At 37.7% G+C, this 27,911-nt stretch overlaps 1 protein-coding gene across 2 annotated transcripts in view; it reads right to left on the bottom strand.

Moving 5' to 3' along the window:
* Positions 1-27,911, bottom strand: part of GMDS (GDP-mannose 4,6-dehydratase) — a 636,169-nt gene that overhangs the window by 333,309 nt on the left and 274,949 nt on the right. For both annotated transcript variants that reach the window (XM_032250133.1, XM_032250134.1), the window contains exons 5-6: positions 20,600-20,792; positions 19,680-19,784 (exon numbers count right to left, since the gene is read on the bottom strand). In XM_032250133.1, the coding sequence (XP_032106024.1) occupies positions 19,680-19,784; positions 20,600-20,792 (298 nt within the window). The remainder of the gene's footprint in view (positions 1-19,679; positions 19,785-20,599; positions 20,793-27,911) is intronic.

Genomic DNA, 27,911 nt, shown 5'->3' with positions numbered 1-27,911 from the left:
ATTCCAATTTACCCTGAACCCCACATGAACCTCCGCCTTGGGGCCCTGCATTTTTCCCCTGTGGTAATCTCTGGCCACCCCACTGTGAACTGCCTGGGCCATGGCTCAGTGGAGACAGGGTGTAGAAAGAAGAGACACTGAGAAGGTCATGGCTGACTGAGCAGGCGACTGAGATCAGAGAGATCATACCTCATTTGCTCACTAAGCCCTGCCAAGAGCAACACTATTTAACTGCAGGTACTCAAAATCCAATAGGCACATTTAAAGGAATCTCAGGCTTAAAAGAGGACAATTCACAATGTGCATTTGTCTGAGATAGCTACCATCTTTTATCAACTATTTAAAATATGTGTTTAAAGGGAAATGTTCAAACTATTTTGCTATTTGCATCAAATGTTCAATGCATTTTCCACTGACAATGAGATAATTCAAATTTGTAAGTCTTCATTTCAGTGTTTCTCAAGTTTGGCACTACTGACATTTAAGGCTGAATAAATCCTTTTTATTGCAGGTTGTGCAGTGCTTTGCAGTGGGCCAGGAGCACCCACTCAATTATGTTCACAGGCATTGCCAACTTTCCCCCTGGGGGGACAAAACTGCCATGGCCTTAGTCAAATAAAACAACCCAGCAAAGACAAAGTCCCCCAAATCAAAACAAATGTATATATAAAAGCTAGCCTTACCCACAGATATCTATGTTACTTTATCTCTATTCATTCAATACACTAATAAAACTATGGGGGAACTAATAAACACGAACTATTTAAATCAGGATGAGACAAGGGTGAGTCTCCATTTAATGTCGGAGTCAATCTATGAGTCTGGCCTTCCAGGGAAGGTCTAGGCTGAGGGCACACATTTGGGAACTGTTTATGCATGGATGATATTTCAAGTCCTGAGGCCAGTAGAGACCACTAATAAAGGAATGTTAGCAACAAAATATAAATCGTCAAAGAACCAAATACACTGATGCCATAATGTTTACAAATCAGATGAACAGGGAGTGGTGAGGGAAAGCAAAAGCACGGGAGGATCCTAACAGTCTGGAAAGCCTGTACCCAGGAGGCAGTGATCACCATGACTGCAGGTCAGAAGGACAAAGACAGAGAAGTGACCACGGCATATGAAGGTTAACGGCGACCTTGATAGGAGAGCTTCCAAAAGAGGTAGACAAGTCCATGGAAGGAGAAGGTACGAGAAAGAATGGAGGTGAGATTTCAGAGACATGGAACACAGATGACTTCTGAAAACTGCTGTTAGGGAGAGAAGGGGGTGAGACTGGGAGGACTACATTTCGAGATGGGCAGGAAAGCAGTATCTTTTTATGCTAAGAGAAGTATCTGGTGATGAGGGAGAAACTGATCCAGGAGAGAGGTGGGAATTGCCAATGCCAAGTCTTCAAGGAGGTGGGCGCAGAGAGGAGCTCCAGTCAGCCAGCTCCTCCAGGGCTTAGGGGAGCAGGTGAGGAGAACACAGATGCAGGCAGGCAGTGTTCAGATGTTCTAAGGACGTTTCTTCCCCGCTCAAATCTTAAACACACACCCCATTCTGACTACATGACTCGACCCCACTTCCCGCACCTCTCCCACTGTCTCTGCTCCTGTACTGCCGGAGAACCTTTGCACACCTATGCTGACTGCACTCTCCAGCAAGAACTAAGCTCATGCCTGTTCATGATGACCTGCAACTTTCTGCTCTGGTCGCCCTCCTGTTCACCTCAGGGGACATTACCATTAGCTCTCGCTTGCTTCTCCTTTTTCCCCAAGCTAACATGACTTTCTGGATGGCCCTGCATGGTGAATGGTCCCACCCTCCACTCAGTTGCCTGGGAGTCCCTTTGAGTCCTTTCTCACTCTTCCATTAGTCAACTGCTCATCAAGTCTTACTGAGTCTGTTTGTTAAGCAGTCCTAAATAAATCCCCAACCCAGCCTCTAGGAAGCCACAAGTGAGGTGGCTGCTCAATACATAGATTCCCCCAAAGCATGCTTTGGTGCTTTTTCCTACTTCACACGATTCTAATGCGAGGAGCCTAAACCTGCCATCCTGACTGCACTGATTTATTCAAGAGTAAGAGCCCAGCCCAAGCTGGCCCAAAGAACCACTGGTTACTGGGATTAGTTGAGGGAGTAGGCACCTGACCAAGGCCCTACCCCAGGCCATTCCAAATGGAGTTGAGAGAGAAAGCAGTTTTCCTCCAAGGCGGTGAAACAGAAAGTGGCAGTGATCCTAGTTCTAGTTTTATAGAAAACAATGGACTGAAAAGATGGGGCCAAGCCTGAAAGAAAAATGGAGACAAAAGATAAAAAAGGGAGAATCCTGAAGATATCTGAGTTTCTGGTTCTAGCTGTTCCTGAAATCAAACATTCCTGCCATTTTCATACATGGGTAACATCCATACAGCTCTCTATCTTTAATTATTTCACTTAAGCTTAGTGTGAGATTTGTTTTTTGCCATTTCTAAAGCCAGTCCTGATAGGTGCACAAGTATAAAAACAGTGAATAATTCCATTTGGCCCAGACCCTTAACATTTTCTTTTCTGGACTGCTGTCACTGCTACCAGGTACTCTCCTTGACGTGACTCTCTTTCCCCTCTTCATTTGTCCTGAAAACTCACGGGTTCCAAATGCAAATACAACCACAAGCCTCTTTCTTCAATGGCTATAGACTGCCTATGGGCCAGAAGCTTCTGTGTGCCCTGTCACCAGCCCCAGCCCCAGCCCCAGCATCTCCTCCTGCACTGTCCCCCTCACGGCTCTCTCCAGTGACATCCTACTGTGTGCAGACCCCCCAGCATGCACAGGTATCTTCTCCTTCTTTGAACTACCCCTACTCTTTGTGAGAAACATCTGTATCCACAGCTGCTTCCCAACTGCCTGGCACTCCAAGTGCCATGTCAGGGGAAGGGTTTCCTGATTCCTTCCCTGGTGTGGGCTGTCTCTCTTCTGTGCTCCTCTATCACCCTTTCACAGGCTACGTGCTCTCATTACACCCCACCGCAATGTTCAGTTTACTCACTTCAACTGGGAGCTTCTTAAAGACAAGCATTATATTCTGTCTCTCTCACCAGTGTCTAACACAGTACATACCACATAAGTGTTCAATCAACATTTTCTGCAGGGCGAGGGAGGGGAGCAGGGCTATTCCACAGTTTAAACAGGAAGGTATCTTAACATTTACACACGTAGGACATAATGAACCTGATTCTCTTATTGCTTCTGCCATAATTCCACAGTCTCAGGAATAATTAAATGCTTCCACTGATATGTTTATTTTTCAAGGACATGGACACTAATGAGAATAAAGGTATCAGCACAGATGCCAGTTCAGATTATCTGGTCACACTAGGCAGTCTGTCTCTCTTCTGACACCTATTAGGGTTTCTTCTCTGCCTTCATGTTTGTAGGGACCGCTGTACACACTTTTACCTCTACAATCAGAGGTGTGGCATGTAGAGAAAGGATGTGATAAAGAAGGATAAAATTCTCTATTGTGGAAGAGAAAGTATCAAATTCAATATCTTTAGTATGTATATAAGAATGAAAATGCGTGGGAACAATATAGAGATATGTATATCATCTTCTGAAATCAACTCCTTTTTGTAGAAATAACATAGTAGCATTTTGTAGAAATGAATTATGAGCATTAATCCCCAATATTCTTCAAATTGTTAAAAATGACTTATCCCACATCATTCCACATCATGTTTGGACTTTATTTCAGAACTGACAGAGCTATTTCACAGATGGACAATGTTCCTACTTCTGCTTGATGACACTCATACTGAAACCTCTTGGATTACAATTTCTCTTTTGCTTCCATCTCGACTCAGGAGTGTGGTGACATTTAAGAAGTATAGCAGAGACACTTCCTATAAATTTCACGTTCAAAGTAACTTTACAAAAATAGTATTGGTTTATAGCCACCCAGCATAAAGATTGCAAAGTAACAAAATCTTCAAAAGACTTTTGATTCAAATTCTTCAACTGACAGAAAACTGGGACAAGATAAACGTCCATAAAATGATACAATTATGCCTCCTTTCACAGTAATCTTACTTGGCTCTTGTGACAGTTTCTGTTATTCTTTTCTGTCACAGAAAAGTAAATATATGCAAACCCTGAAAACAAATAAGATACAGAAGACATTTATTCACCCAAGGAAAACAAGTAACATTGCCTCCTCTGTAATAACTATTGCCAATTCTTGATTTGGACTTCAAGCAATTTTTCAAGAGGGGTCAGACTCCAAGAGCAAGCGTAATTAATAGTAAAGGATGACTTCTAAGGACTGTGTGCCCATCAGAAAACACTGCTTTAGTTGTTGACATACAATATAAAGTAATATTAAGGAAAGAAAAATGCAAGGAAGAAAAATCATGGCTTTCTTGTGACTTAGCCTCTCTGCTTGAATCGTATCTATAACTTTTTGAAGTTCCTTTTATCTGTGGGGTCCTCACCCACTCAGGAGGCAGCAGTATGCCTTTCACGCTCACTAGAGCAGCAGCAGAGACTGGGCCTGCATGGCAACAGGAGTGCGGCCCAAGGTACACTTTCCGGAAATTAGGTAACGAGCACAAAAAGCATTTGGTCAGTACTAGATTAGATGTTTTTAACACATGCTGACAACAGACCATAATATGCAAGGAGATAAAGTATTTCACACTTTTTTTTTTCTTGTGGGTAGTTATAGTTGGGATGGTCTGAACTTTAGAGTATGCACACATGGCTGAAGAGGCCCTTAACTGATTTGCATGAGAACAATGTCTGTGAACCCAAGATTCTTCAAGGCTGTGCTTGAAGAATGTGTGTCATGGCATGTGCCCGTAGACCCAGGCACTAGGGAGGCTGAGGCAGGGGCACCACTTAAGCCCAGGAGTTAGATTTCAGCCTGGGAAACATTGTGAGATCCTGTTTTTAAACAACAAATACCACCAACAAAAATCCCCAGGATTCTTCAAATCAGTCAAGAACAAATATTGTGAAGAGAATCATAGAAAAGCAGAATTAACAACCATGTAAAATAATTCTAAAACCGAAGGTATCTATCATTCATCAATATCACTGACACGGTATTCCCAGGATGGTATCTATAAACTAAACACCATAAAAGAGGTGTTTATTTTTTTTAAAGTTAATAGACTGACGTACAAGATAGCTTAACAGATTAGTTCCAGTTTCTATGTCACCTATGTGGCAAAATTTCAGCTGAAAGATTTGCTTCCATACTTTACTTCATAATTTCCTTTTCTTACTAATTAAATTTAGAATTTAGCAAACCTAAAATGAAAAATAAGGAAAGGAAAGAAACAACAAAAAGTCAAACAGGAAGAAAGATCTTGAGGAAAAATAAGAGGGTCCAGGAAGGCACCTGATGTAACTGGAAAAAAGCTCACTGTGGCAATAAAATGTGATGGAAGGGCAGGCCACCTAGAAGCAGTGTAAGGTAATGGACAGAACGCATTTCTAGGGCCAAATCGTGTAGGGCCAAATCCTATATCCTTCACGACTATGGGAAGGTAATTTAACTTTTCTAAACTCCTGCCTCCTTACCTGTAAAATGGATATAACCACAAGTACTTCATAATTTTATTATGGGGATTAAGAGAGATGAGTGACAGGGTGTCTGGCACATGGTCAGAGCTAAGTAAATGTTACCTGCTAAGCTATCATTATCATTACTAGCATCACTAACAGTCTCATAAGTTGAAACTTTTAAAAGTTCTAAGATATTAGTTCAAGAGCACTTTAAAGTTCTCAGGAAAAATTTGCGTTTAAAAATTCCGTATCAGATGCATTTAGAATCAGCCAAGGAAAGGGGGATATGCTGAAAACATCAAGCAGGTACTGAAGCCTTTGCAGGAAGTGATCACAGGGTATGCTCAGCCCTTGGTGACAGAAAAGGAGGAGTGTGTGTCAGGCACAGCCCCTGTACCAAGGCTCAACGTGAACAGTCGCAATAGCCACCATCAGGCATGTGCTGACAGCCCTCCCTCGGGCAGGAGTGTCACTGAGCTCTCTAGGCATGTTTCACAGGGAGCACTCGACTACTACACTCCCCTTCCCCAAAATCTGGCTCAGAAAAGTGATTTCATTTTAATAACCATCAATCTTAATTAATATAGCAGAATTTGCTGGTGTCTAGCGAGCTCTCCAGCACATTTCTGGGAAAGAAGTATACACATCGTTTTTCACATATGGTGTATGAGCTCATTTCATTTTAGTGCTGGGAGTGGAAGAGTAGATAATCTTCTTTTACTATATTTTCAGTTCCCTGTCTTATATTTGCTTCCTATGGAGAAATATTTCCCTGTGTTTGCAGATTTAGGAAAAATTCCTCAATGTCCAGCACTCCCAATTAAATATCCTCTGTGAACTTGTGACCACAGAGTCCTTTGGCAGCCAGAATGAGGATATGTTAGTATTAAGGTTCTCATCAACCTACATTTTGCCTTCCTCAAAAAAAATTAATCAGTGTTCCTCTGAGAAACACATTCTTCCTCCTTAAAACAAGATTTATTTCTTATATGTAAAGTAATTGTTAGGATCATAAGAGGCACTGGGGCAGTGCTCTTGAGCTGTTTTCTGGGTACCTCTACCAAGCCTTCTTTACATCGTGTGGGCACTAGGGCTTCCCCTGTTCCTCTGATACTATCATGCTGAAAACCCACCTTTCTCATTGCCAGGAAGGTTTCTTTGTGACCACACTGATGTCCACTTCCTTACTTGTGTACCCTCCTGAGCTAATTGTCCTTATGTACATCCTGCTTTTGTAGCTTTTCAGAAATCTTTAACTTAAGAGAAATAGAAAGAAGAAGGCAGAAACAAGCCTTCTGAAAAATAAAATCTGGCTTAATCTGGGAATATTTTACTCTAGGGATCATTAGGGTTTGTCTACACCAAAAACATATAAGAACAATACCTTAGAATTAGCCCACGAACAAGAGAAGCACAGACCATTATTCTTCTAGCACTTAATACTCAATATCCCGTAAGTTACTTTACCAGGTCTTATCTACTTTAACTTCCATTTACTAAGCTCTGAAACCTTAACTTTTTTAACTTGTTCAAAAACAACAAAGTCACATATTCCTTTATGCACCTTTCCCTTTATTCCTCCTGTTTATTAATAATACATTTTAAGTTGCAAGGTGGCACAAACTGAACTCACTTTTCTAGGTGGGACATTAGCAGCAATGATGGTAATAATAATGACATGCTAATAACTTCACTTACACGATTTCCTTTAATGCTCATAACAACCTTAAGTGAACACTATGATTGCCCCATTTTACAGATGAGAAAACTGAGACTCAGAGAGATTGAGAAACTCGCCAGAGTGGCTCATCTAGTACGTTGTGGAACTGGGACAGAATCCAATTAGTTGAACACTTCTATATCCTTCTGTGAGCCACTTAAGAAGATGAACAATATTTCATAAGAAATAGTGAGAAAGAAATTTTTGACTCAAACTAAAGTTTCAAAACTCCAGAATGTTATTTTGAAAAAAAATTCCACTTATTTTATAATTGACAAAATTTATATTATAACTGCATCTATGTAATTTTTGTTAGTCTAGCCACAAAGTAAAGTAAGGTTTTCTTTTTGTAATTTTTTGACACAACTATACACACTTCATGTAAGATTTTCACAGGACCACTAAAAAAACGTATGTATCATTTTTAAAAATACTTGAAAAAACTGGCTGGGCGCAGTGGCTCACGCCTGTATTCCCAGCACTTTGGGAGGCAGAGGTGGGCGGATCATGAGGTCATGAGATAGAGACCATCCTGGCCAACATGGTGAAACCCCGTCTCTACTAAAAGTACAAAAAAATTAGCCAGGCATGGTGGTGCATGCCTGTAGTCCCAGCTGCTTGGAGGCTGAGGCAGGAGAATTGCTTGAAATCAGAAAACACAAGTTGCAGTGAGCTAGGATTGCACCACTGCACTCCAGCCTGGCAATAAAGTGAGACTCTGTCTCCAAAAAAAATTAGCCAGGTGTGGTAGTGTACACCTGGTAGACCTAGTTACTCAGGAGGCTATGGCAGGAGGATGTTTTGAGCCCAGGAGTCCAAGGCTTCAGTGGATACGATCACTGCTGCACTCAAGTATATATATATATATATATATAAATTTATACATATAAATATTTATTATAACTGAACCAGTTAACATTTGAATTAGGAAAGTCAAGAAAAGATGATGATAAATGAAAGGCTTATTGATAAATATCAAGAACATGTAAAAGATTCTTGAGAAAATTAGTGAAACTCTCAAATATATATATATATATATATACACACACACACACACACACACACATACACATATATTTATATATATAAATATATATCAGAGTTTCACTTAAACTCTCAAATATATATATATATATATATATATATGAATAAATATATATATATTCTTGAGAAAATTAGTGAAACTCCCATAGATACATAAATATATATAAATGTATTTGGGAGTTTCACTAATTTTCTCAAGAATCTTTCACGTTCTTGATATTTATCAATAAGCCTTTCATTCGTCATCATCTTTTCTTGACTTTCCTAATTCAAATGTTAACTGGTTTACCTTCCAAAATCTCATTTTGAATGGCTTTTCCTGTGATTCCAATAATTCTTCAATACTACTTATATTATTTTTTTGCAATTCACGAGTGTCTCAGTGAACTACTCTATTTTATATGTAAACATCAATGAAAGATTCTTGGTTTTTGGTTTGAGACCATCTTCAGTTGGCTGGCAATGAGGCATTCACATTTCTCACCGTCCTTTTATGCCAGTAGCCACAGCAATCCCACTGACAGAGTTGCCTCCAACAGGGTCTTTCACTTTGGAAGACAAGGAGTAAAACGACTAATTCTCTAGCTTTCAGCACTGAAAATACAGGAAGAGGGAAGAAAAGAGAAAGGAAAAATGGAACAAACAAATCTTCAAAATCTACCATGCACTGTATTAATCTTCCCATGTAAGCATTCCCCATCACCTTCACAGTGAGCTGAAATGACAGAGCTGCATTTTGCCCCATCAGGTGGGCATTATTAACCTCTCCAGTACAGATGGAGAGACTGAGGTCTGAATAAGCGACTTGCCCAAATGCACACAGCTGATGAGTGGCCAATTTCTCTGCGTACACTGCCTGGCTATATTGTGGGGAGCTGTGCTACATGCATGCCATTAGACAGTTATCAGTGTGGTTTCAAACACAAATGTCACACGAATTACAAAACACTGAAAAACAAACCCTTGAATTCAATTTAATAACCCCACAAGTCTCACCTCAGGAGATGGGAGGGACTTCATTTTGTTTGGTGGTAATCAGCACCTCCATTAGACCAAGTATTGCTTCAAAAGTCTTTTATGTTTAAGCAATTATACCTCATCTCTCCACAAAGAATAACATGGGCCAGACGGCTTTATGATCGCCAAGTGTGCATGTCATCTATGAAGTATCATAGTCTACAAATGCAATGGTAAACCAGATGATGTCACTTTGTGCCCCAACCAGAAAGGCCACACAGAACCTGGTGGGACCAAGAGTAGTGGCCAACAATCTAACCATTTATGGACAGACAAAATGGTATTGTGTAAAGCCTATAATGCTCTACTGAACTCCAACAGGAGATTACTTCATCCTCTGATTTCACAATGCGCTGCCAAAATTTTTTGCAATAAATTAAGTCTCTGATGCTCATCTAAAAAAGCCACAAAGCACCTTTTATAGCTAGAAATACAAATAAAATATCAAGGTATTTAATATTGGTTTGCTGTTTCTTGATACTTTTACAGTGCATGAATTGAATTTGCCAGACTGGCAAATAGTAATTTTTTAAAAGATTATTTTATTTAGACATGCTATACGTAGTATTTGTACAGAGATAAAGTGTTTTGTGCCTATTGTAATTAAGTGAAAACAAGTCCTAGTTACCTAATTTCTATCATGCATTATATTATTCCTTAAAACACTAAAACATCCATAAATTCAAATAATTGTGAAGGAAAATTCTCATATGCAGTGAACCTTTCACACTAATATTATTATAATCCTATGCATTGAAAGATAATCTTGAATCCATTCTAACTGTTGTTTTATATCAAAGCCAGATCATGGACTCTACAATTTATTCTCAAATGAAAAATTTGTTCTTCTTATAACTTATAACAAAAATTAAACATGCTCATTGATTTTGGAGGCATGGGAGGGTACCAGACCCACCTTGACTTGGCTCTGTGAATCAGTGGTTACTGAGGTGAGGGTTCGGCCTCCAATGACTAGAAGAGTCCTGGGTTTCCTTGAGTTGGGTGTGACCTGCAGTAAACCAAAATACTTAAGGCCCTGCAGCTATCTGAATCAGAATGGTTGTCTTTGGTGTTCATGTAAATGTTTGCCAAAGTTCCATGAAGAATTTACTGCAAAGTGAAAGTTATATATAAAGAAAAATGAGACCCTACTGTTCTATGAAGAATTTACTGTATTGTCAAAGTGATGTGTAAAGAAAAATGAGATGGCATTCATCTCATTTGTTATGATGGCATTCACATAGATCCTGTGAGAACATTCTGAAGGATGATATTCTACGGTAGGGTTTCTTATCCTCACCACTATTCAACATCTGGAGACTGGATCATTATTTGTTACAGGGAGCCGTCCTGTGCACTGTAGGATGTTCAGCAGCATCCCTGGCCTCTACCTACTAGACACCAGTAGTAGCCCCCTCCTCAGTTAGGACAATTAAAATATCACCAGATACTGGCACGTGTCCTCTGGGGGGCAAAATCACTCTCTTCCCATTCCTCATTCCCCGACTCCCAGTTGAGAACCGCTATTCTAGAGCATTAGTCTTGTCTTTATTGCAACAAATAAAGACAATCTTTAGAAAAATATCAAGAGGAAAATTATCCAAAATGACTTAAATAATTTTTGTATGAATTATCACTTTATAAATTCTGAAGATTAATTTATAAGGATAAATACAGTAAGACATTTTAAAAAGCAAAATACTTGGCAGCTAAAAAAAATGCTCAAGATGAAAACTCAAAACCACAAGTTCATGAACCTTAAAAAAGTCAGATTCTTTCAGTCAGGTGAATACTGTGTTTAGACTGATATATATGATTTCTTATGAAACCCATATTTAGAGGAATGTCCTATATCATCTAGAAATGGCTCAATATCTAAACAGTGCTAGTACACTATCCATTTGTGGTAGTCTCATACTGTTAATTATGGGTATATTTAAAGTACTTTATAGCTTCCTACTGTCACATGATTTTTAATGTTTTTTTTTTATTTTGTGGCAGGGATGAGGTCTTACTAGATTGCTCAGGCTGGTATGAAACTCCTGGCCTCAAGTCATTCTCCTGCCTTGGCCTCCCAAAGTGCTGGAATTACAAGCAAGAGCCACCATGCCCAGCCTGATTTTTAACGTATTTTATGTTAGTTCTTCCCATTACCAACTTCTTAATAACAGGCAAAAAAAGTTACTTATTTCATATCACATTTATATTTTAATATTATAAAAGTATGTTTATTGTATTATTTCTGTCAAACATTGGGAATATTGCCTTTAAACAAACTAAATGTCTTTTACAAGGATAAGAGCAACTGAGACATTCAGTTTCCAACTTGTCCACTTAATTCACTGCCAAGCTGAAGTGCCCACTCAGCATCACAGGGGCTTATTTGCTTAATATCAACTCTAAAATTCATATATAAGTTATTTCCACAAATATGAACAATGCTTACATGACTTCTCCTAGGATTATTTCTAGTCTCAGTATTAGCATTTATTAGCATCATGACCTGGGAAACTCTATCTCATGCTGCTTCTGTTTTCTCATTGCTGAAAAAAGTGAGATGGAATGAGCTTTAAATTTCTATTTGATAAATTCTGAGGGTATTTTGGAATAATATACAGGTAGATGTTAACTAGCTACTTTCTAGAAGCTCTTTCAAAGAAAGAATAATATCTAACATCTTAATAGACATTTTTTAAATTAAAAAAGAGAAAAATAGAAGTACATGTGAATTTCATTTCCACATACACATAAAAATTTGTAAGTTCAACAAGTTAGTCAACATATCTCTAAAAGTACCTTTGGAGTATTAAATCACTATGTCAAATGCAACATAAAGAGGTAATGGGTATACATTTTTCACAGTGAGGATGTTGACGATGATGATGATGGCCAAACCCCATTGATTCCTCAGCTGAGAGATGATTTAAAAAATATTCTTCGTGACTCATAATGAAATACAAAATAAATCAGCTTTCTGGGGGTATTTACTAGGATCTCATGATATTTTCAACAGACAGTTTAGCAACTGAAGAGCTCCTAGGGGAAGGAGGTAGTGACGGAATCTGTTGCAAGGCCCCATGGTCAAAGAGGGAGGAGCAAAGTTACACATAGCAAGTAGAAGAGAGGCTCAGTTAGGAGTTAGGCAAACATGGAAAGAAAGAGAAAAGGACACATCTGTGGTCCCAGCTACTCCGGAGGCTGAGGCAGGAGAATTGCTTGAACCCAGGAGGCGGAGCTTGCGGTGAGCTGAGATCGTGCCATTGCACTCCAGCCTGGGTAACAAGAGCGAAACTCTGTCTCAAAAAAAAAAAAAAAGAAAGAGAAAAGGAGATCTACAGGGGAGAGAGAATACCTTACCCAGGCTGAGCAAATGTCCCATTCTTAAACACTGAGAAAAGAAGAAAAAGAGTGGGAGGAGAATGGAAGAAATATGCTGTCAACATGGAACGTGATTTCTTACTCAGGCTAAAGGTATCCAGGGATGAAGCCAATCCCTACGAGTGACTCATGGATGGAAACCAGCAGCCCACAAGGTAGGCTCATGTAACCAAACACTATCTCCTCAGTCAGTTCTGGAAGTAGAGGTTACTCTATTGCCCAAACTTTCCTAATGATCGAAAGACTAAAATGAGTCAACATAAGAAAAATATTCTCATCAAAAGACTGGAAATCTTCAACTAACCTCCTGTGCAAAGCAAAGGCCTGTTTGGTATGAGAGCTGGGCCTGCTGACAGCCAGCAGTATAAAACAACTTTCCTGGTGGACACTTCTTACCAGAGCTTTCTCCTCCGGAAGGTGGTACCTGGGAAGTCTAACAGAAACCGAGGCTACTCTTCTTAGCGTAGGAAATCTAAGCCACTAATTCTACACTCATACTGAAAACTGGAAAACCACATTAAAAAAAAAAAAAGAATGCTGAATATTATGTGTATTTCACTCTTTATTCACAATAGCTACTATCATCAAAATTAGGAAATCGGGGATAATTTAATCATTAAAAGTTTTTAACCTTCTAAAAGTAGAAGGTAGACTATATTTCTTGTTTCCTCTTAATTATCATGTGAAATGTTTTTTAAATTTGGAATATATTTATATTAGTGTTATTTATAATTTTGTAAAGGTCACCATATTTGTATTTATGGCATGTCAAAGTACTCTGCCAATATGTTAAGAATTAAGATATAATTAGCCAACTGGTTACATTACATAGGTGATAAACAGTAGTTATTCTTCTTATTTACCTCCTAATACAATAAACAATCAGAAGTAGAAATATTATTGTTAGCTTTACTAAAGAGAGTTGCTTCCAGTGTTCTAATTTATAGCATAATATTTAAGATTAGATTTTATTACTGCTAAATAACATATTTGAAAACTAATATACTTATCTATGAACTAGTTTTAAATAATTAAAAAACTACTCAGTATTTTTCCCATAGTTTACAACTTATATAATAATTAATATCTTTATGACAAGTCTTATTAACTGTTCAGTTTTTCAAAGAAATGTAGTAAGGCAAGAAAAATTTTGTACATGTCAATTTTCTCATAGATATTAAATAGTTTGAGATAATAAACAGAACCTTCTTCCCTAAATGGAGAATCATAGAGAACATAAATCTGTATTTCCAATAGAAAGCTATCATTATATCCACATTTGCAGCAAAAAGAATACCATGTATATGTAAATATAAAAATAGAGATATGTAATGGAATAGCCAGGTAGATGCTGAATTTCAGGTTTGAAGAAAGAATGCAAGAGGAAAAAGCAGCTTATTAAGTGTGTAATAAGCGTATGTTTAAAAAACTCCTGTACAAGCTTAATTAAAAAATACTTTATCATTGAAAAACGTTAATGACCATCTGAGCCTTTTGCTTGTAGAAGGTCTTGCCTCAGTGTTGATGGCTGCTAACTGATCAGGATGGTGGTTGCTGAAGGCTGGAGTGGCTGTGGCAATTTCTTACACTAAGACAACAATGAAGTCTGTTGCTATGACTGACTCTTTTCAAGAAAGATTTCTCTGTAGCATGCAGTGCTGTGTAATAGCATTTACCCACAGTAGAATTTGTTTCAAAAGTGGAGTCAATCCTCTCAGACCTTGCTGCTGCTTTAACAAAGGCATTAAACTTACATAGTATTCTAAACCCTTTGTTTTATTTCAATTACATTCACAGCATCTTCACCAGGAGCAGATTCCATTTTAAGAAGATACATTCTTTGTTCATCCATAAGAAGCAACTCCTCATCTGTGAAAGCTTTATTGGGAGATTGCACCTGACAAAAGCAGTCACATCTTCAGGTTCTACTTTTAATTCTAGCTCTCTTGCTATTTCCCCCACATCTGCATCTACTTCCTCCACATAAGTTTCAAAACCCTCTAAGTCATCCATGAGGGATAAAATCTATTTTTCCCAAACTCCTGTTAATGTTGATATTTGAACTTCCTCCCATGAATCAACAATGTTCTTAATGGTTTCAAGAATGGCAAGTTCTTTACACGAGCTTTTCAATTTACTTTGCCCATATTCATCAGAGAAAACACTATCTATGGCAGCTATAGCCTTAAAAAGTGTATTTCTTAAAAATTAAGACTCGAAAAGTCAAAATTACTCCTTGATCTGTGTGCTGCAAAATGGATGTTGTGTTAGCAGACATGTAAACAACATTAGTCTCCTTGTACATTTCCATCAGATTCTTGGGTAACCAGGTGCACTGTCAATGAGCACAATATTTTGAATGACATCTCATTTTGGAGTAGTAAGTATCAACAATGGGTTTTAAATTTCAGTAAACTATGCTGTAAACAGATGTGCTGTCATCTAGGCTATGTCATAGAGCATAGGCACAGTAAATTTAGCATAATTCTTAAGGGTCCTAAAATTTTAAATAGCTAAATGAGCATTGGCATCAACTTAAAGTCACCAGCTCACTGCATTAGTCCCTAACAAGAGAGCCAGCCTGTCTTTTCAAGCTGTGAAGCCAAATACTGACTTCTTTCTAGCTATGAAAGTCCCTGATGGCATCTTCTTCCAATAGAAGGCTGTTTCGTACACAGCAAAAATCTGTTTAGTGTAGGTACCTTTATCAATGACCTCAGCTAGATTTTCTGGATAACCTGCTGCAACTTCTCCATCAGCAAATGTGATTTTTCCTTGCATTTTCATGTTGTGGAGACGGCTTCCTGACTTAAGCCGCCTGAAACAACTTCTGCTAGCTTCCAACTTCTCTTCTTCTGTTTCCTCACTTCTCACACCTTCATAGAATTAAAAAGTGTTTGGGCCTTGTTCTGGGTTAGGCTTTGATTAACAGAACATTGTGGCTGATTTGATTTACTATCCAGCCCACAAGAACTTTCCCTGTATCAGCAATAAGGCTATCTTGCTTTGTTATCACTGATAATGTTCTCTGAAGTAGCACTTTTAATTTCGCTATGGCCCCCCATCCAGGAGGTCTGAAAACAGAGTGGTTGTCTCTGGACTGCCTCCAAGTGGAAGCTGGCAGGATTTAAAGGATCACATGCGTGAAGCAGGTGATATATGTTATGCTGATGTTTACCGAGATGGCACTGGTGTCATGGAGTTTGTATGGAAAGAACATATGACCTATGTAGTTCGAAAACTGGATTAACGCTAAGTTTAGATCCCAGGAGGGAGAAACTGCCTACATCTGGGTTAAAGCTGATGGGCCCAGAAGTCCAAGTTATGGAAGATCTCGATCTCGAAGCCATAGTCACAGCAGAAGGCGTAGCAGCAGCAACAACAGGAGTCGCAGTTACTCCTCAAGGAGAAGCAGAGCATCACCAGGCTGTTCTCCCCGTCACAGCCGATCTCCCTCTCGTACATAAGATGATTGGTGACATCAAGAACTTTTCCTTTGCATTCCCAACTTGGCTAACCCCAACCAGCCAAAGTACTTCAGGAATTCTGCTTAACTAGTTCACTATTCTCTTTAATATTTATAGGAAGTCTTTCTGAAAGACGCTACCTTCAAGAAACCCACAATCAACCCAAGTGATAGTTTCTCAGACGCTGAGGATCTGTCTACAGCTGGGGCCAGCTAATGTTTTCTTAAAAGCCCAGGCAACAAATATTTCAGGCTCTGCACACTACAGTACTCCATAGGTGAAAGCAGCCATAGATGATATATAAACAAGTGCATCTTCCTGTGTTAAAATAGAACTTTATTTTCAAAACTAGGTTGGCAGGCCAGTTTTGGCCCATGAGTCCTAGGTTACCAACTTCTGGTTTAGCCTTTCATTAGAATTAAAAATACTTTTTATTTTTGAATGTCAGAAACTATCATGAAATGTTATTCATGCAATGAGAGGGGATTTTTGACAATTATACTTTGTTAGAGAAAACGTATATGGCCCCAAAACACTGCATCAACTTGGGCTCTACAAATTCTGAATATGTGATTAGATACCTAGGACTAGATTGAGGTTGACCAAGGTTTTTCCACACTACGTAATAACAGGGAACAAGAAGACTGCTGTGTAAATGCTCAAACAACTTAAGAAAATAAACTCAAAGTACCACAGGAAATTCTAGGTGTACAAAGATTATTAACAAAAAATGAATGTATTGTTTATTAATGTATATCAGAATGAACCTTTACTTCAAAATCGTTTATTAACTTTACTATATGAGTAAAATCAACAAAATATTTGGAAATATGTATAAATTTCTACTTTTCTGTAATTCAGATCACCTAGCTTTCAAATTAGTAAGGTGCTACTGAAACATGAGATATTCATTTATTCATTCATTTAAAAATATTTACTGAATGTTTATTAGCAATTAGGCACTGCTTGGAGCTGGAGAGGTACAAATACAACACAGTCCTGCCATTACGGAATTCTCAGTCTGGAAAAGAAATCTCCTCAGAAAACAACAATTAATGTTGGCAAAACATTACTGTCAGATTAATTTAATATGAAAATTAATTATCAGGTTTTAAGAAATGCTGTAAATAGCAGGCATTAGATATCAAAGTATTAATATCATTTTCACATATACCTTTTTCTCATTATTTGATTATATAGTTAAAAATGTGATACCATTGATTTCCAGGCATGTAATAAAACAAAACAAAATGATGTATGCTATAGTTAAGGTCAAGTTCCTAAAGATATTTCATGGAAGCCTGAAGGTACAGAAGAATATGTAGAGCAGAATTCTCTTTATATGTTTAAAGATACACAGAATTTTTCTGAAAGAATGTTAACAGTGGGTCTGAGGATAGGGCTGGAAGTTATCATAAGGATGGAAACTTTTACTTTAAAATTTTCTTTTAAATGAAGAAGTATTACTTTAAAAATATTTTTTCTTTTTTAAGAGATGGGGGTCTCATTATGTTGCTCAGGCTAAAGTTCAGTGGCACAATTACAGACCACTGCAGCCTCGAACTCCTGAACTCAAAGAATCTTCCCAACTCAGTTTCCCAGGTAGTTAGGACTTCAGGCACACATGACCAGACCTGGCTGATTTGTTTTTTATTTTTTGGAGAGATGGGATCTTACTTATGTTACCCAGGCTGGTCCCGAACTCCTGGCCTCAAGTGATTCCCCCAATTTGGCTTCCCAAAGTGCTGGGATTACAGGTATGGGCACTGTGCCAGGCCTTAAAATATTTTTTTTTCAGTGGTTAACATCTACAAAGACAAAAAAATAGTTCTCATTATAAGGTACACAAACAGAGAATTAGGGAGTTATATTTAAATTTATCTTTTTTCAGTTTACAACCCAGGAATGCTTTTCCCTATCCTGATCTGATCCACAATAATTAACTTTTATTTTTTTGCAGGTGGAAAAGTTGAAGGAGGAAGAACACAGAAAGCCAAACAATGTGTATGAACATGTTTGTGAGAAAGAGGCAGGGATTACCATGAGTGAGCAGGCTCTGTGGGCGCCCTCATACCACATGCTGCAGGCAACAACAGCTAGGATCTTCCTTTTCCTTTCCCCCTTACCACTGGCACCCAGAACCACAAAATTCATTAAAGAATTCTTTCTCACTGTTGGTGAACTTGTTTTCCTTTGAGGCAACATGATGACAGGGTAGGTTCTTATGCTTTAACAGCCCATCATGAGAATTTTTAACTTAAGCAATTATAAAATAAAAATGTACTCACGCTAAAGATACCTTTATAAGCCTGTCACTTTAATCTTTCTTCATGGCTTGTTGGTTTAATTAGGTAGCTATATAGTCACATAAAATTTCACTGAAAAATTATAGGCATTACATTACTAGTTGTTGGTCATGAAACAACTTATAACATTGGAATTCTCATTTATTCTCAGACTAAAAATCTAAATGATAATGAAATTTAATAAAACTTCTTGGAAAGTTTACAGATAATTTTTAGTTTGTAAAACATGTGCATGCTTTGTAAAGCTTTCTCATGCTTCAGTAAATCAGAAGTAATGATGGGGATACACATTTTCTTACTTAAAACTTAATACTGGGAACAAGAGAACTAGCACATTGCTGTAGTCTCATCAACAACTCTGAAAAGGCAACAAGCCAATGCAAACAAATATGGTTTTCCAAAAATACCTGATAATACTTCTAAATATAAGAGCTGACTTCAGGGAAGTGGGGAATAAGGAGAGATTTCTTAATGGATATAAAATTACAGCTAGATAGACACATTAAATTCTAGTATTCCATAGAGTGCTCTCTAGTTTATCATAATATTAAGTATTTTTCAATTAGCTAGAAAAGACAATTTTAAATGTTCCTAACACAAGCATACAATAAATGTCTGAGGTGACAGACATGCTAATTACTCTGATTTGATCACTATACATTGTTTGTTTCAAAACATTACCATGTACTCCATAAAAATATGTGTCAATTTTCAAAAATTTTGTTTAAAAAACTGATTTAAAATTTATTTTAAAAAGTATAAGTAATCCAGAAATTAAAATTATGATTTTAAATTAAAATTAAAATCAAAGTAAAAAAATAATATAGATTCTACAAATTGAGTCTATCTGAATAGGAATAACTTCTAAGAACAATCATTAGCTTACTACTTATTCCTGTGAATTCATACAGAAGCTTCCTAATACTCAGGTTGAAAACATGCTTGATAAGACCTGCTAATGAAAATGGTAAAACTGGAACACTGTTCAGTTTTGAATGTTAAATTTAAAACCCCACAAACTCAAAATAAAATTACAAAAAACTAAGGCTGGATATACATTTCTTCATTTGCCATTCTGACATTCATAATAATTAGATACAGATAGGAAATTTTTCAGTCTCTATAGCTCATGAACCACATATAAATGTAACTTCTTCTTGTTGTTGTTGTTAAAGTCTAAAATTCCCTTTTCAGTTAATATATTTACTAACCTCTCCTGGGACTCTCATGATTGAAGAGAATGCCATTCACTGCAAAGAGATTATACGCCTCACGGAAATTCACCACAATCCAGTAGGCATAGAGTTTTGCTGCCCCTGTTGGAATAATTTTTTTAAAGTAATGAAGTTTATTATAAAAGACAGTGATTTTCACCCATCTGAAACAGTAACAATTTGCCAAAATCATAATTTGTAATGTATCAAAATACAAAAAAGTATCAAAAGCCAAAGACAAAAGTTCTTATGCTAGTTAATCATGTTCACCAGAAAATACTTTAAGAATTTCCTTACTTTTGTAATACGCACAGTGCACTATTTGACATTCTAATTGATTGAATCTTTCTTAGGTCTTATTCTTTCTCTCTCTCTCTCCTTTTTTAACTTTTGAGGAATTAGAGTGGAATAAATTGGAGATCTTAACATTGCAAATGCTTTGAAATTTTATCACTAAAGTCTTTCATTAATATTTTCTTTATAAATATATTAGACATAATAGTCTTTTTTTTTTTTTTTTAAAAAAAAAAAGCTTTTGTATTCAAGGAAACTTTCATGGAAAATAAAAAAACAGGAAACCTTATCACTTCAGTACAATCTCACAATAGTTAAGAAAAAGAATCATATAGGGTCTGATTTCCATTTAAAGTGATCTGTATGGAAGGGTTGAATGAACATGGGTTGGTGAAGTGAGATGGTAATTTCGACCTGAAGGCAATGGCAGCAAGTACTTGTAGTTAGCAACGTATAAAGGTATGCTTCTCAACAAGTTCAGTCACTTTAGTCTACCTTAATGTTAACCTCACACCCAAATGACTTCAGCCATGAGACATGAACAGAATGAAAGAAGAAACACACACCCCCTACACCCAGAGATAATGCCATACACATGCTGAAGTGTGCACAAGCATTCTCACCATAGGGTGACCGGGGATAGAAAGGGGTGGTCTCCTTCTGGGGTATTTCCTGCACTTTCCCATAAAGTTCACTTGTTGAAGCTTGGTAAAACTTCACAGAGTTGATAAGGCCGCAAGTCTTAACTGCATCCAGAAGTCGTAGAGTGCCAACTCCATCAACGTCAGCAGTGTACTCAGCGAGGTCAAAGGAAATCTGGAAAAAGGAGACAGAGACAGAGCTGCATTAATAGCTTCACAGCACAAAGGTGTCAGCAGGGACAAAGACTACAATTCACACGGTGTGAAATTTTGGTGAAAAAATGTTATTTTCTAAGACCACAATAAGAATGTGGATGTCATCTACTTACAATATCAAATGGCTAAAAATATCTTAATTCCTATTAATTACCTATGGTAATGTGAAGAACACTTGAACCGCTGTCCTACTACTCCTAATTCCAGGCTAGAGTCTCTAAGGCAGGTTTATTATAGGGTAAACCCTATTCCTCAAAATTATCTGGGGCGTTCCTTAAAAATTCAGTTTGAACCAATCTCTTTGGGGTGGGGACCTAGGAAATTTACATTTTTATTTTTTATTGTATTTATTTTTATGATTATTACACTTTAAGTTCTGGGGTACATGTGCAGAACACACAGGTTTGTTACACAGGTATACACGTGCCATGGTGGTTTGCTGTACCCATCAACCTGTCATCTACATTAGGTATTTCTTCTAATGCTATCCTAGTCCCCTACCCCCGACAGGCCCCAGTGTGTGATGTTCCCCTCCCTATGTCAATGTGTTCTCACTGTGCAACTCCCACTTATGAGTGAGAACATGGGTGTTTGGTTTTCTGTTCTTGTGTTTGCTGAGAATGATGGCTTCTAACTTCATCCACGTCCTGGCAAAAAACATGAACTCATCCTTTTTATGGCTGCATAGTATTACACGGTGTATATGTGTCACATTTTCTTTTCTTTATCCAGTCTATCATCAATGGGTATTTGGGCTGGTTCCAAGTCTTTGCTATTGTGAGCAGCACCGCAATAAACATACGGGTGCATGTGTCTTTATAAAAGAATAATGTATAATCCTTTGGGTACATACCCAGTAATGGGACTGCTGGGTCAAATGGTATTTCTATTTCTAGATCCTTGAGGAATTGCCACACTGTCTTCCCCAATGATTGAAATTTATATTTTAATGAGCCCCAATTGATTTTTATGTACAGAGAAGTTTCACAACATGTGCTTAAGAACACAGCTGAATTTTAAAAGGGTTGTTTTATTTTCTATTTTAAAGGTATAATAATGACTTTATAATCTATTACATGAATGTATAATTTTTTTCTAGTATGAGACAGAGGATACTTAAAGACACTAATGTATAAGCTAACTTCTAAGAGAATGTTGAAGAATAATTCAATATTTTGCAGTTCTTTGGAGCACTTTTTAAAAACAAATGTGACTAATATACTTTCTTAAATTGTTCTACTTACACATAATGAACAAAATAGCCTAATATTAAATCCCCTACAATAAAGCTCAAAATCTTTGTCACTGGTGTATGCACAGGCTAATATAGCTGGGCAAAGTGCAAACAGGCTTCTCCTGCTGTCTCGTGAATCCTCACCTGGAAAAAACCCTTTGAGGGATAAAGTCACTGGCCTTCGTTACTGCTGGGTCCTGCATGTATGCTCTGGAACAGAAGCTGTCGCCTGGCACATGCAAATGGTATTCAGGAAGCTGCTCACCAGGGACCCTATTTAGACCACTAGATTCACATCATTTAGGCCTGTGAGTAAAGGTCATGTGACCACCAGGAACTCAAAAGAAAAAATGTATGTTGCATCCACAACCTTTCAAAGCCAAGAAGGCAAATTTAGAACCCTGTTATTATTTATATTCTTTTCTCATAACAGTTTGTTAAGATATAATTTATACCCATAAAATTCACCCTTTTAAAAGTTTACAGTTCAGTGGTTTTTAGCATATTCATAGCAGTATGTGCAAATATCAACATCATCTAAGCACAGTGTATTTTCATCACCCCAAAAAGAAACTCAATACCTAGTACTCAGTACCTCAGTACCTAGTATCAGCAGCCACTCCCTGGTCCCCAACTCCAACTCTGACCCCAACAGCTCTGTCACACTATGTATTCACCTACTGTGGATATTTCATACAAATAGAATCATATAATAGATGGTTTTTAGTGACTGAATTCTTTCATTTACCATGTTTTTCACTTTGGTTGGTTATATACCCAGGAATGTAGTCACTGGGTCATACAGTAACACTATATTTAACATTTTGAAGAACTACCAGTTTGTTTTCCAAAATGGCTGTATCATTTCACATTCTTACCTTCAATGAATAAGAGTTCCAATGTCTCCACATCCTACTTAGACTTGTTGTGGCCTTTTTTTTATCATATCCATCCTAGTGGTATGAAGTGGTAGCTCATTGTGGTTTTAATTTTCTTTTTCCTAATAAATAATATTCAGCACCTTTTCATATGCTTATTGGCCATTTGTATCTTATCTTTGTAGAAATGTGTATTTGAAGCCTTTAGCCATTTTTAAATTGGGTCATTTGTTGAGTTGTAAAAGGTATATATATATACACACACACACACACACATACATATACATATGTATATATATTCTGAATTCAAGTCCCTTATCAAATATATGACTTGCAATCTTTCCTCCCATTATGATGGTTGGTTGCCTTTTTATTTCTCTTTTTTAAAGACAGGATTTCACTATGTTGCCCAAGCTGGAGTGCAGTGGCTATTCACAGGCATAATCATAGCAAACTATAGCCTAAAACCCTGCTCAAGCGATCCTCCTACCTCGGCCTCTTGCTTAATAGCTGGAAATACAGGCATGTGCTACAGAGCTGGGCTAAGGTCTTTTCACTTTCTTACTGGTATCTTATGGAGCACAGAAGTCCCATTTATCTACTTTTTCTTTTGTTGCATGTGCTTTCAATGTTATATCTAAGAACACTTAACCCAAGATCATGAAGATTTACTCCTCATGTTTCATTCCAAGAGTTTTATAGTTTTGTCTCATGCATTTAATTTTATGATCCATTTGAGTTAAATTTTGTGTTTGGTTAGGGGTCCAAACTTCATTTTTTGCAAATGGCTACCTAGTTGTCTCAGCACCATTTGTTGAAAAGATCAGTTTTTCTCTGTTGAATGGTCTTTGCACTGAGTCATTCTGTTTTTAGGAAAAACCACAGCCTTGTGTTGAGGAAATAGTGCATTTAGAAGAACTTGGGAGGGAGTTTCAGGGTTTTGGGACCACTGGTAGTGGCCATTGAGCAGATCACTCAACCACGTCTGCAGGCTACAGTTTCCTCACCACAACAGTGCTACGATTATAATTTATGTGGCACTTTACAATTCAAAAGTGCTTTTGTTTGAACTTTATAACAATCCTAGGAGAAATAGAAACTAGGTCCTGAGATTCTGTGTGCCAAAAGCCACACTGCCTAGGAGCAGCAGAACCAGGACTCCAAGGGAGTCCCTGGATGATGCTCACCGCAAAAGCAGGATTCAGCCATTCCCTCCGTGAGGGTCTCATAAAAACCGGAAGCTCTGAGGAGAAACACACACACGCACACACACAGACAAACAATTGCCTACTCTTTCTAGAGATTTGTGGATTGTAGATTAAGACACCTTAAACTAGATGATCCTGAAGATCTTCTCTGACACCAAATGTCTGTACTCAAAATATTTTTAGGTATAAGTTCCCATCCCATGGTATTTGCAGTCTTTTTCAAGGGACCAGTCAAATTTGAACAACAATGAGAATGTTATGAGTTTTTTTTTCTCTTTCCTTGACTAGTTTTTCATTTATATACATGCTGCCTAATCAGCTCCAAGAAGGAATAGCTAGTACTTTTTAAATACTCAGTATCAGACAAACACATCATTCTGAGCATTTTGCGAGTATATACTATTTAATCCTAAGAACAGGTAAGTATTTGTAACGACACAAAGAAGCTACAGCAAGTGATGGCACCACCTATTATATTCATGGTGAATGTTCCATACAGTGAATATATTATATATGGATATGTTGCATTCACAGTGAACCAAACGTCCTCACATAAGCACCTTAACCATTAGAATATAGAATAAGGAAACTGTACAACCTAAAAGCTTTCACTTATGCTAGGGAATCCAATTTAGATAACCAATACATTATTATTCGGAGCACATAACTCATGGAAAATAATTAAACATTGTTAGACTAAAGATAGTAAATTAGATAGGGGAGCATGGGGGGAAGGATGGTTGCATGTTTGCAAATTTTTTGGTAACTCCAGAGAGAATTAAGCACATGTGTTGGATATTCAATTTGCTACAGGATAAGACTGGCTAATAAAATGATTACAAAGTGTTTTATAATATAAAGTAACAAATTAAGTGGTTTCCTTAGAAAAGAAAATCTGAACAGTATGTTGTAACTAATCAACTCCTAAAGGTTAGAAGTGTTGGCTAGGCACAGTGGCTCACACCTGTAGTCCCAACACTTTGGGAGGCTGAGCGCAAAGGATCACTTGAGCCCCAGAGACCAAGACCAGCCTGGGCAACATAGCAAGGCCCTGTGTCTCCCCCCCCAAAAAAAAATTAAAAGTAAAAAAAATTGGCTGGCCATGGCGGCACACACCAGTGGTCCCAGCTACTCAAGAGACTGAAGCAGAAGGATTACTTGAATGCAGGACATTGAGGCTGCAGTCAGCCATGATCATGACACTGCACTCCAGCCTGGGCAACAGAGCTAGACTCTGTCTCAAAACAAAACGGAGGTTTTAAAAAAAAGATTATTTTTAAGTAAAACTAAAGGTTAGAAGTGTGATTCTGAAACACACAAAAACATGGAAGGTCCAGAGAGCTACAGCCCACGGGCCTAATCTGACCTACCACCTGCTTTTGTAATTAAGTTTTATGGGGCATAGCCCTATAAACACTCATTTGTTTACATGTTTTCTATGCTTGTTTCCACACTATGACAGCAGAGCTGAATAGCTGCAACACAGGCATTTCCCATGAAGCCGAAAATATTTACTATCTGGACCTTTACAGAAGAAGCTTCCAAACCCCTGAAACTAACCACAGTTACAACTGGGAGCTAAAATGAGTAGGGTTTTGATTGTTGTAGTTTTTTTTTTTTTTTTTTTTTTAATCATTATCTTTTCTCTATCTTCTCAATACTATGGGAATGATTTGAAGTACATTTCTAATCACAAAGAGAGTTACATTTTCAGAGGCATATAGACCAAGTTAATAATAAAAATCTTATTTTACCTAATAAGGAGAACAAAAAATCAGACTGGTTTAAAAAAACAAAAAGCAAGCCTACAGAATACTGCCCAAACTCCCTTTCTTGAAATACTTTCTTCAGTTGGCTCTGGCATCCCCACATTCTTCTCATTCTATCAGCATCAGTTCTCCAGGCTCTTGTGCCAATGCCCACAGGTCTACCAGGTCTCCTGCACCCTGACTCCAGCCCCGGGCTCAGTGCTGAGCTTTCTGTCCCCGACCCACCCTGCAGTTGTGTCACTCAGTCTGGGGTCTCAATTCACCATCTGTGCAAATGGGCCCAAAGGCCCACCTCCAGGGGACCTCTTGAGCAGCAGCCTCTCCTATCTTCCTGTCCACTTGTTATGCCTAACATCATGTCACACTGAGATGGCCCCAAACAGGGTTTCTGAAGCTGTCTCCAAGGCTCTTCTTTCCAATGGCCTCTCCCTTTCTGTAAATAGCACCCATTCCAAACAAAACCTAGGAATCTTCCCTAACACTTCCTTTCCTGCACAATTCACTGAAATCTAACCAGTTCCCCTACTTAGTCCATACCTTAATTTAGTCTGCCATTACCTTTCATGGGAACCACTACAGGAGCCTCTAGCTAGCTCAATTTCAGTCCTTCCCCACCTGGCACCCTGGGACTTGACCTGATAACCTACCACATTCATCCCCCACGACGATGATGCATCCTCTCCGGCCACACTGTGGTCTTGGCCTGGTGTCAGCTGGTCCTGCCTGGAGCCTCCGCACTACTGACCCCTCTGTACACTGTGCTCCTCACCACTTCCCTGCCTTCCTCTCTCCAAACATCCCATGCTTGCCATTCTATCCTTAACCACGCCTCTCTTTACCCTGCTTCATTTCACCTTCATTTTAAACTTTTATTTTATCTGTTTACTTATATATGATTTATCTCCCCCATTAAAATGAAAGCTCCATGAGGACTGGTGTCGCCCATGTCTGAAGAGTGGCTTGACACAGTATTTGCTGAGTGAATAAAGACAGTGTATAAACTAATGAGAAATTTAAATGTCAAATATACAAACATCAAAATAAAAACAAAAAAAAACTAGTAAGAAAGAAAATGCACTATCAGAATGATAGAACAAGGTTAATAATTTAATATTACTGAAACAAAAGGTAATATTTCAAAGGGCAAGACAGATAAAACTATATAAATGCCAAAGCTTTAGTGTAACAATGACAATAGTTTTAACAGTTACACTGTATAAAGAATCAGAACTCAAAGGGCAGAAGAAGAATCTTAGACATAATTGAAGTGCAGGTGGGAGGAGATAGTTACTAAAATATCCAAGACGCTGTGACTGGATATTCATTCTTAAGGTGCAGTCAGGCAGTCTCAGAGGTGAGTAGTAAAGCCAGAGAAACAAGAGAAAAATTTAAAGTCGTAGGAAACAGTAAATTTAAGTTCAAATATAAAGCTAATACTCTTAACAACATTCAAAGATATAAACAGATACTCAAAGAATTGTCCTCATTTATTGATGAGTGATAAACCACAGCCCTTCTTAAAGCAAACAGAAAATTAGAAATAGTCCTTTAAATGATCTGAGAAAGACCAGATATAGATGCTAAAAGTTCGCATGGCAATTCTATAGTCTACAAAATGGAATGTAAATCCCAGGTGCATTTAAAGTCACATCAGGGAAGGCCTGAGTTCACTGTGCTAGGCCTCACAGCAAATAAAACAAATGATAACAATAATTCCAGGATCTTTAAGCCCTTTTACCCCACCCAGCTCATTATAACTAAATGTTAATTTTATAACTATGTGAAATTGAACACAGATGAAAGAAGGCATTCTAACCAAGCAGGATAAGATAAACGCCACTACTGACATATAAAATACTGACTAGTCATAATAGTGACAAACTATTACTTACATTAGATGAGTACAAAAGAAAATAAGACTGTGCCTGATTAGTGGAGTGGTTGTCATGTGTTGATAACTATAGTGCTCACAACTTTACATATTTTAAA

This window comes from Sapajus apella, unplaced genomic scaffold (genome assembly GCF_009761245.1).
Source record: "Sapajus apella isolate SASKATOON/1434 unplaced genomic scaffold, GSC_monkey_1.0 scaffold70, whole genome shotgun sequence".
Taxonomy (NCBI): domain Eukaryota; kingdom Metazoa; phylum Chordata; class Mammalia; order Primates; family Cebidae; genus Sapajus; species Sapajus apella.
Note: the sequence above shows the minus strand (reverse complement) of the source record. Positions and strands in the feature narration are given on the sequence as shown.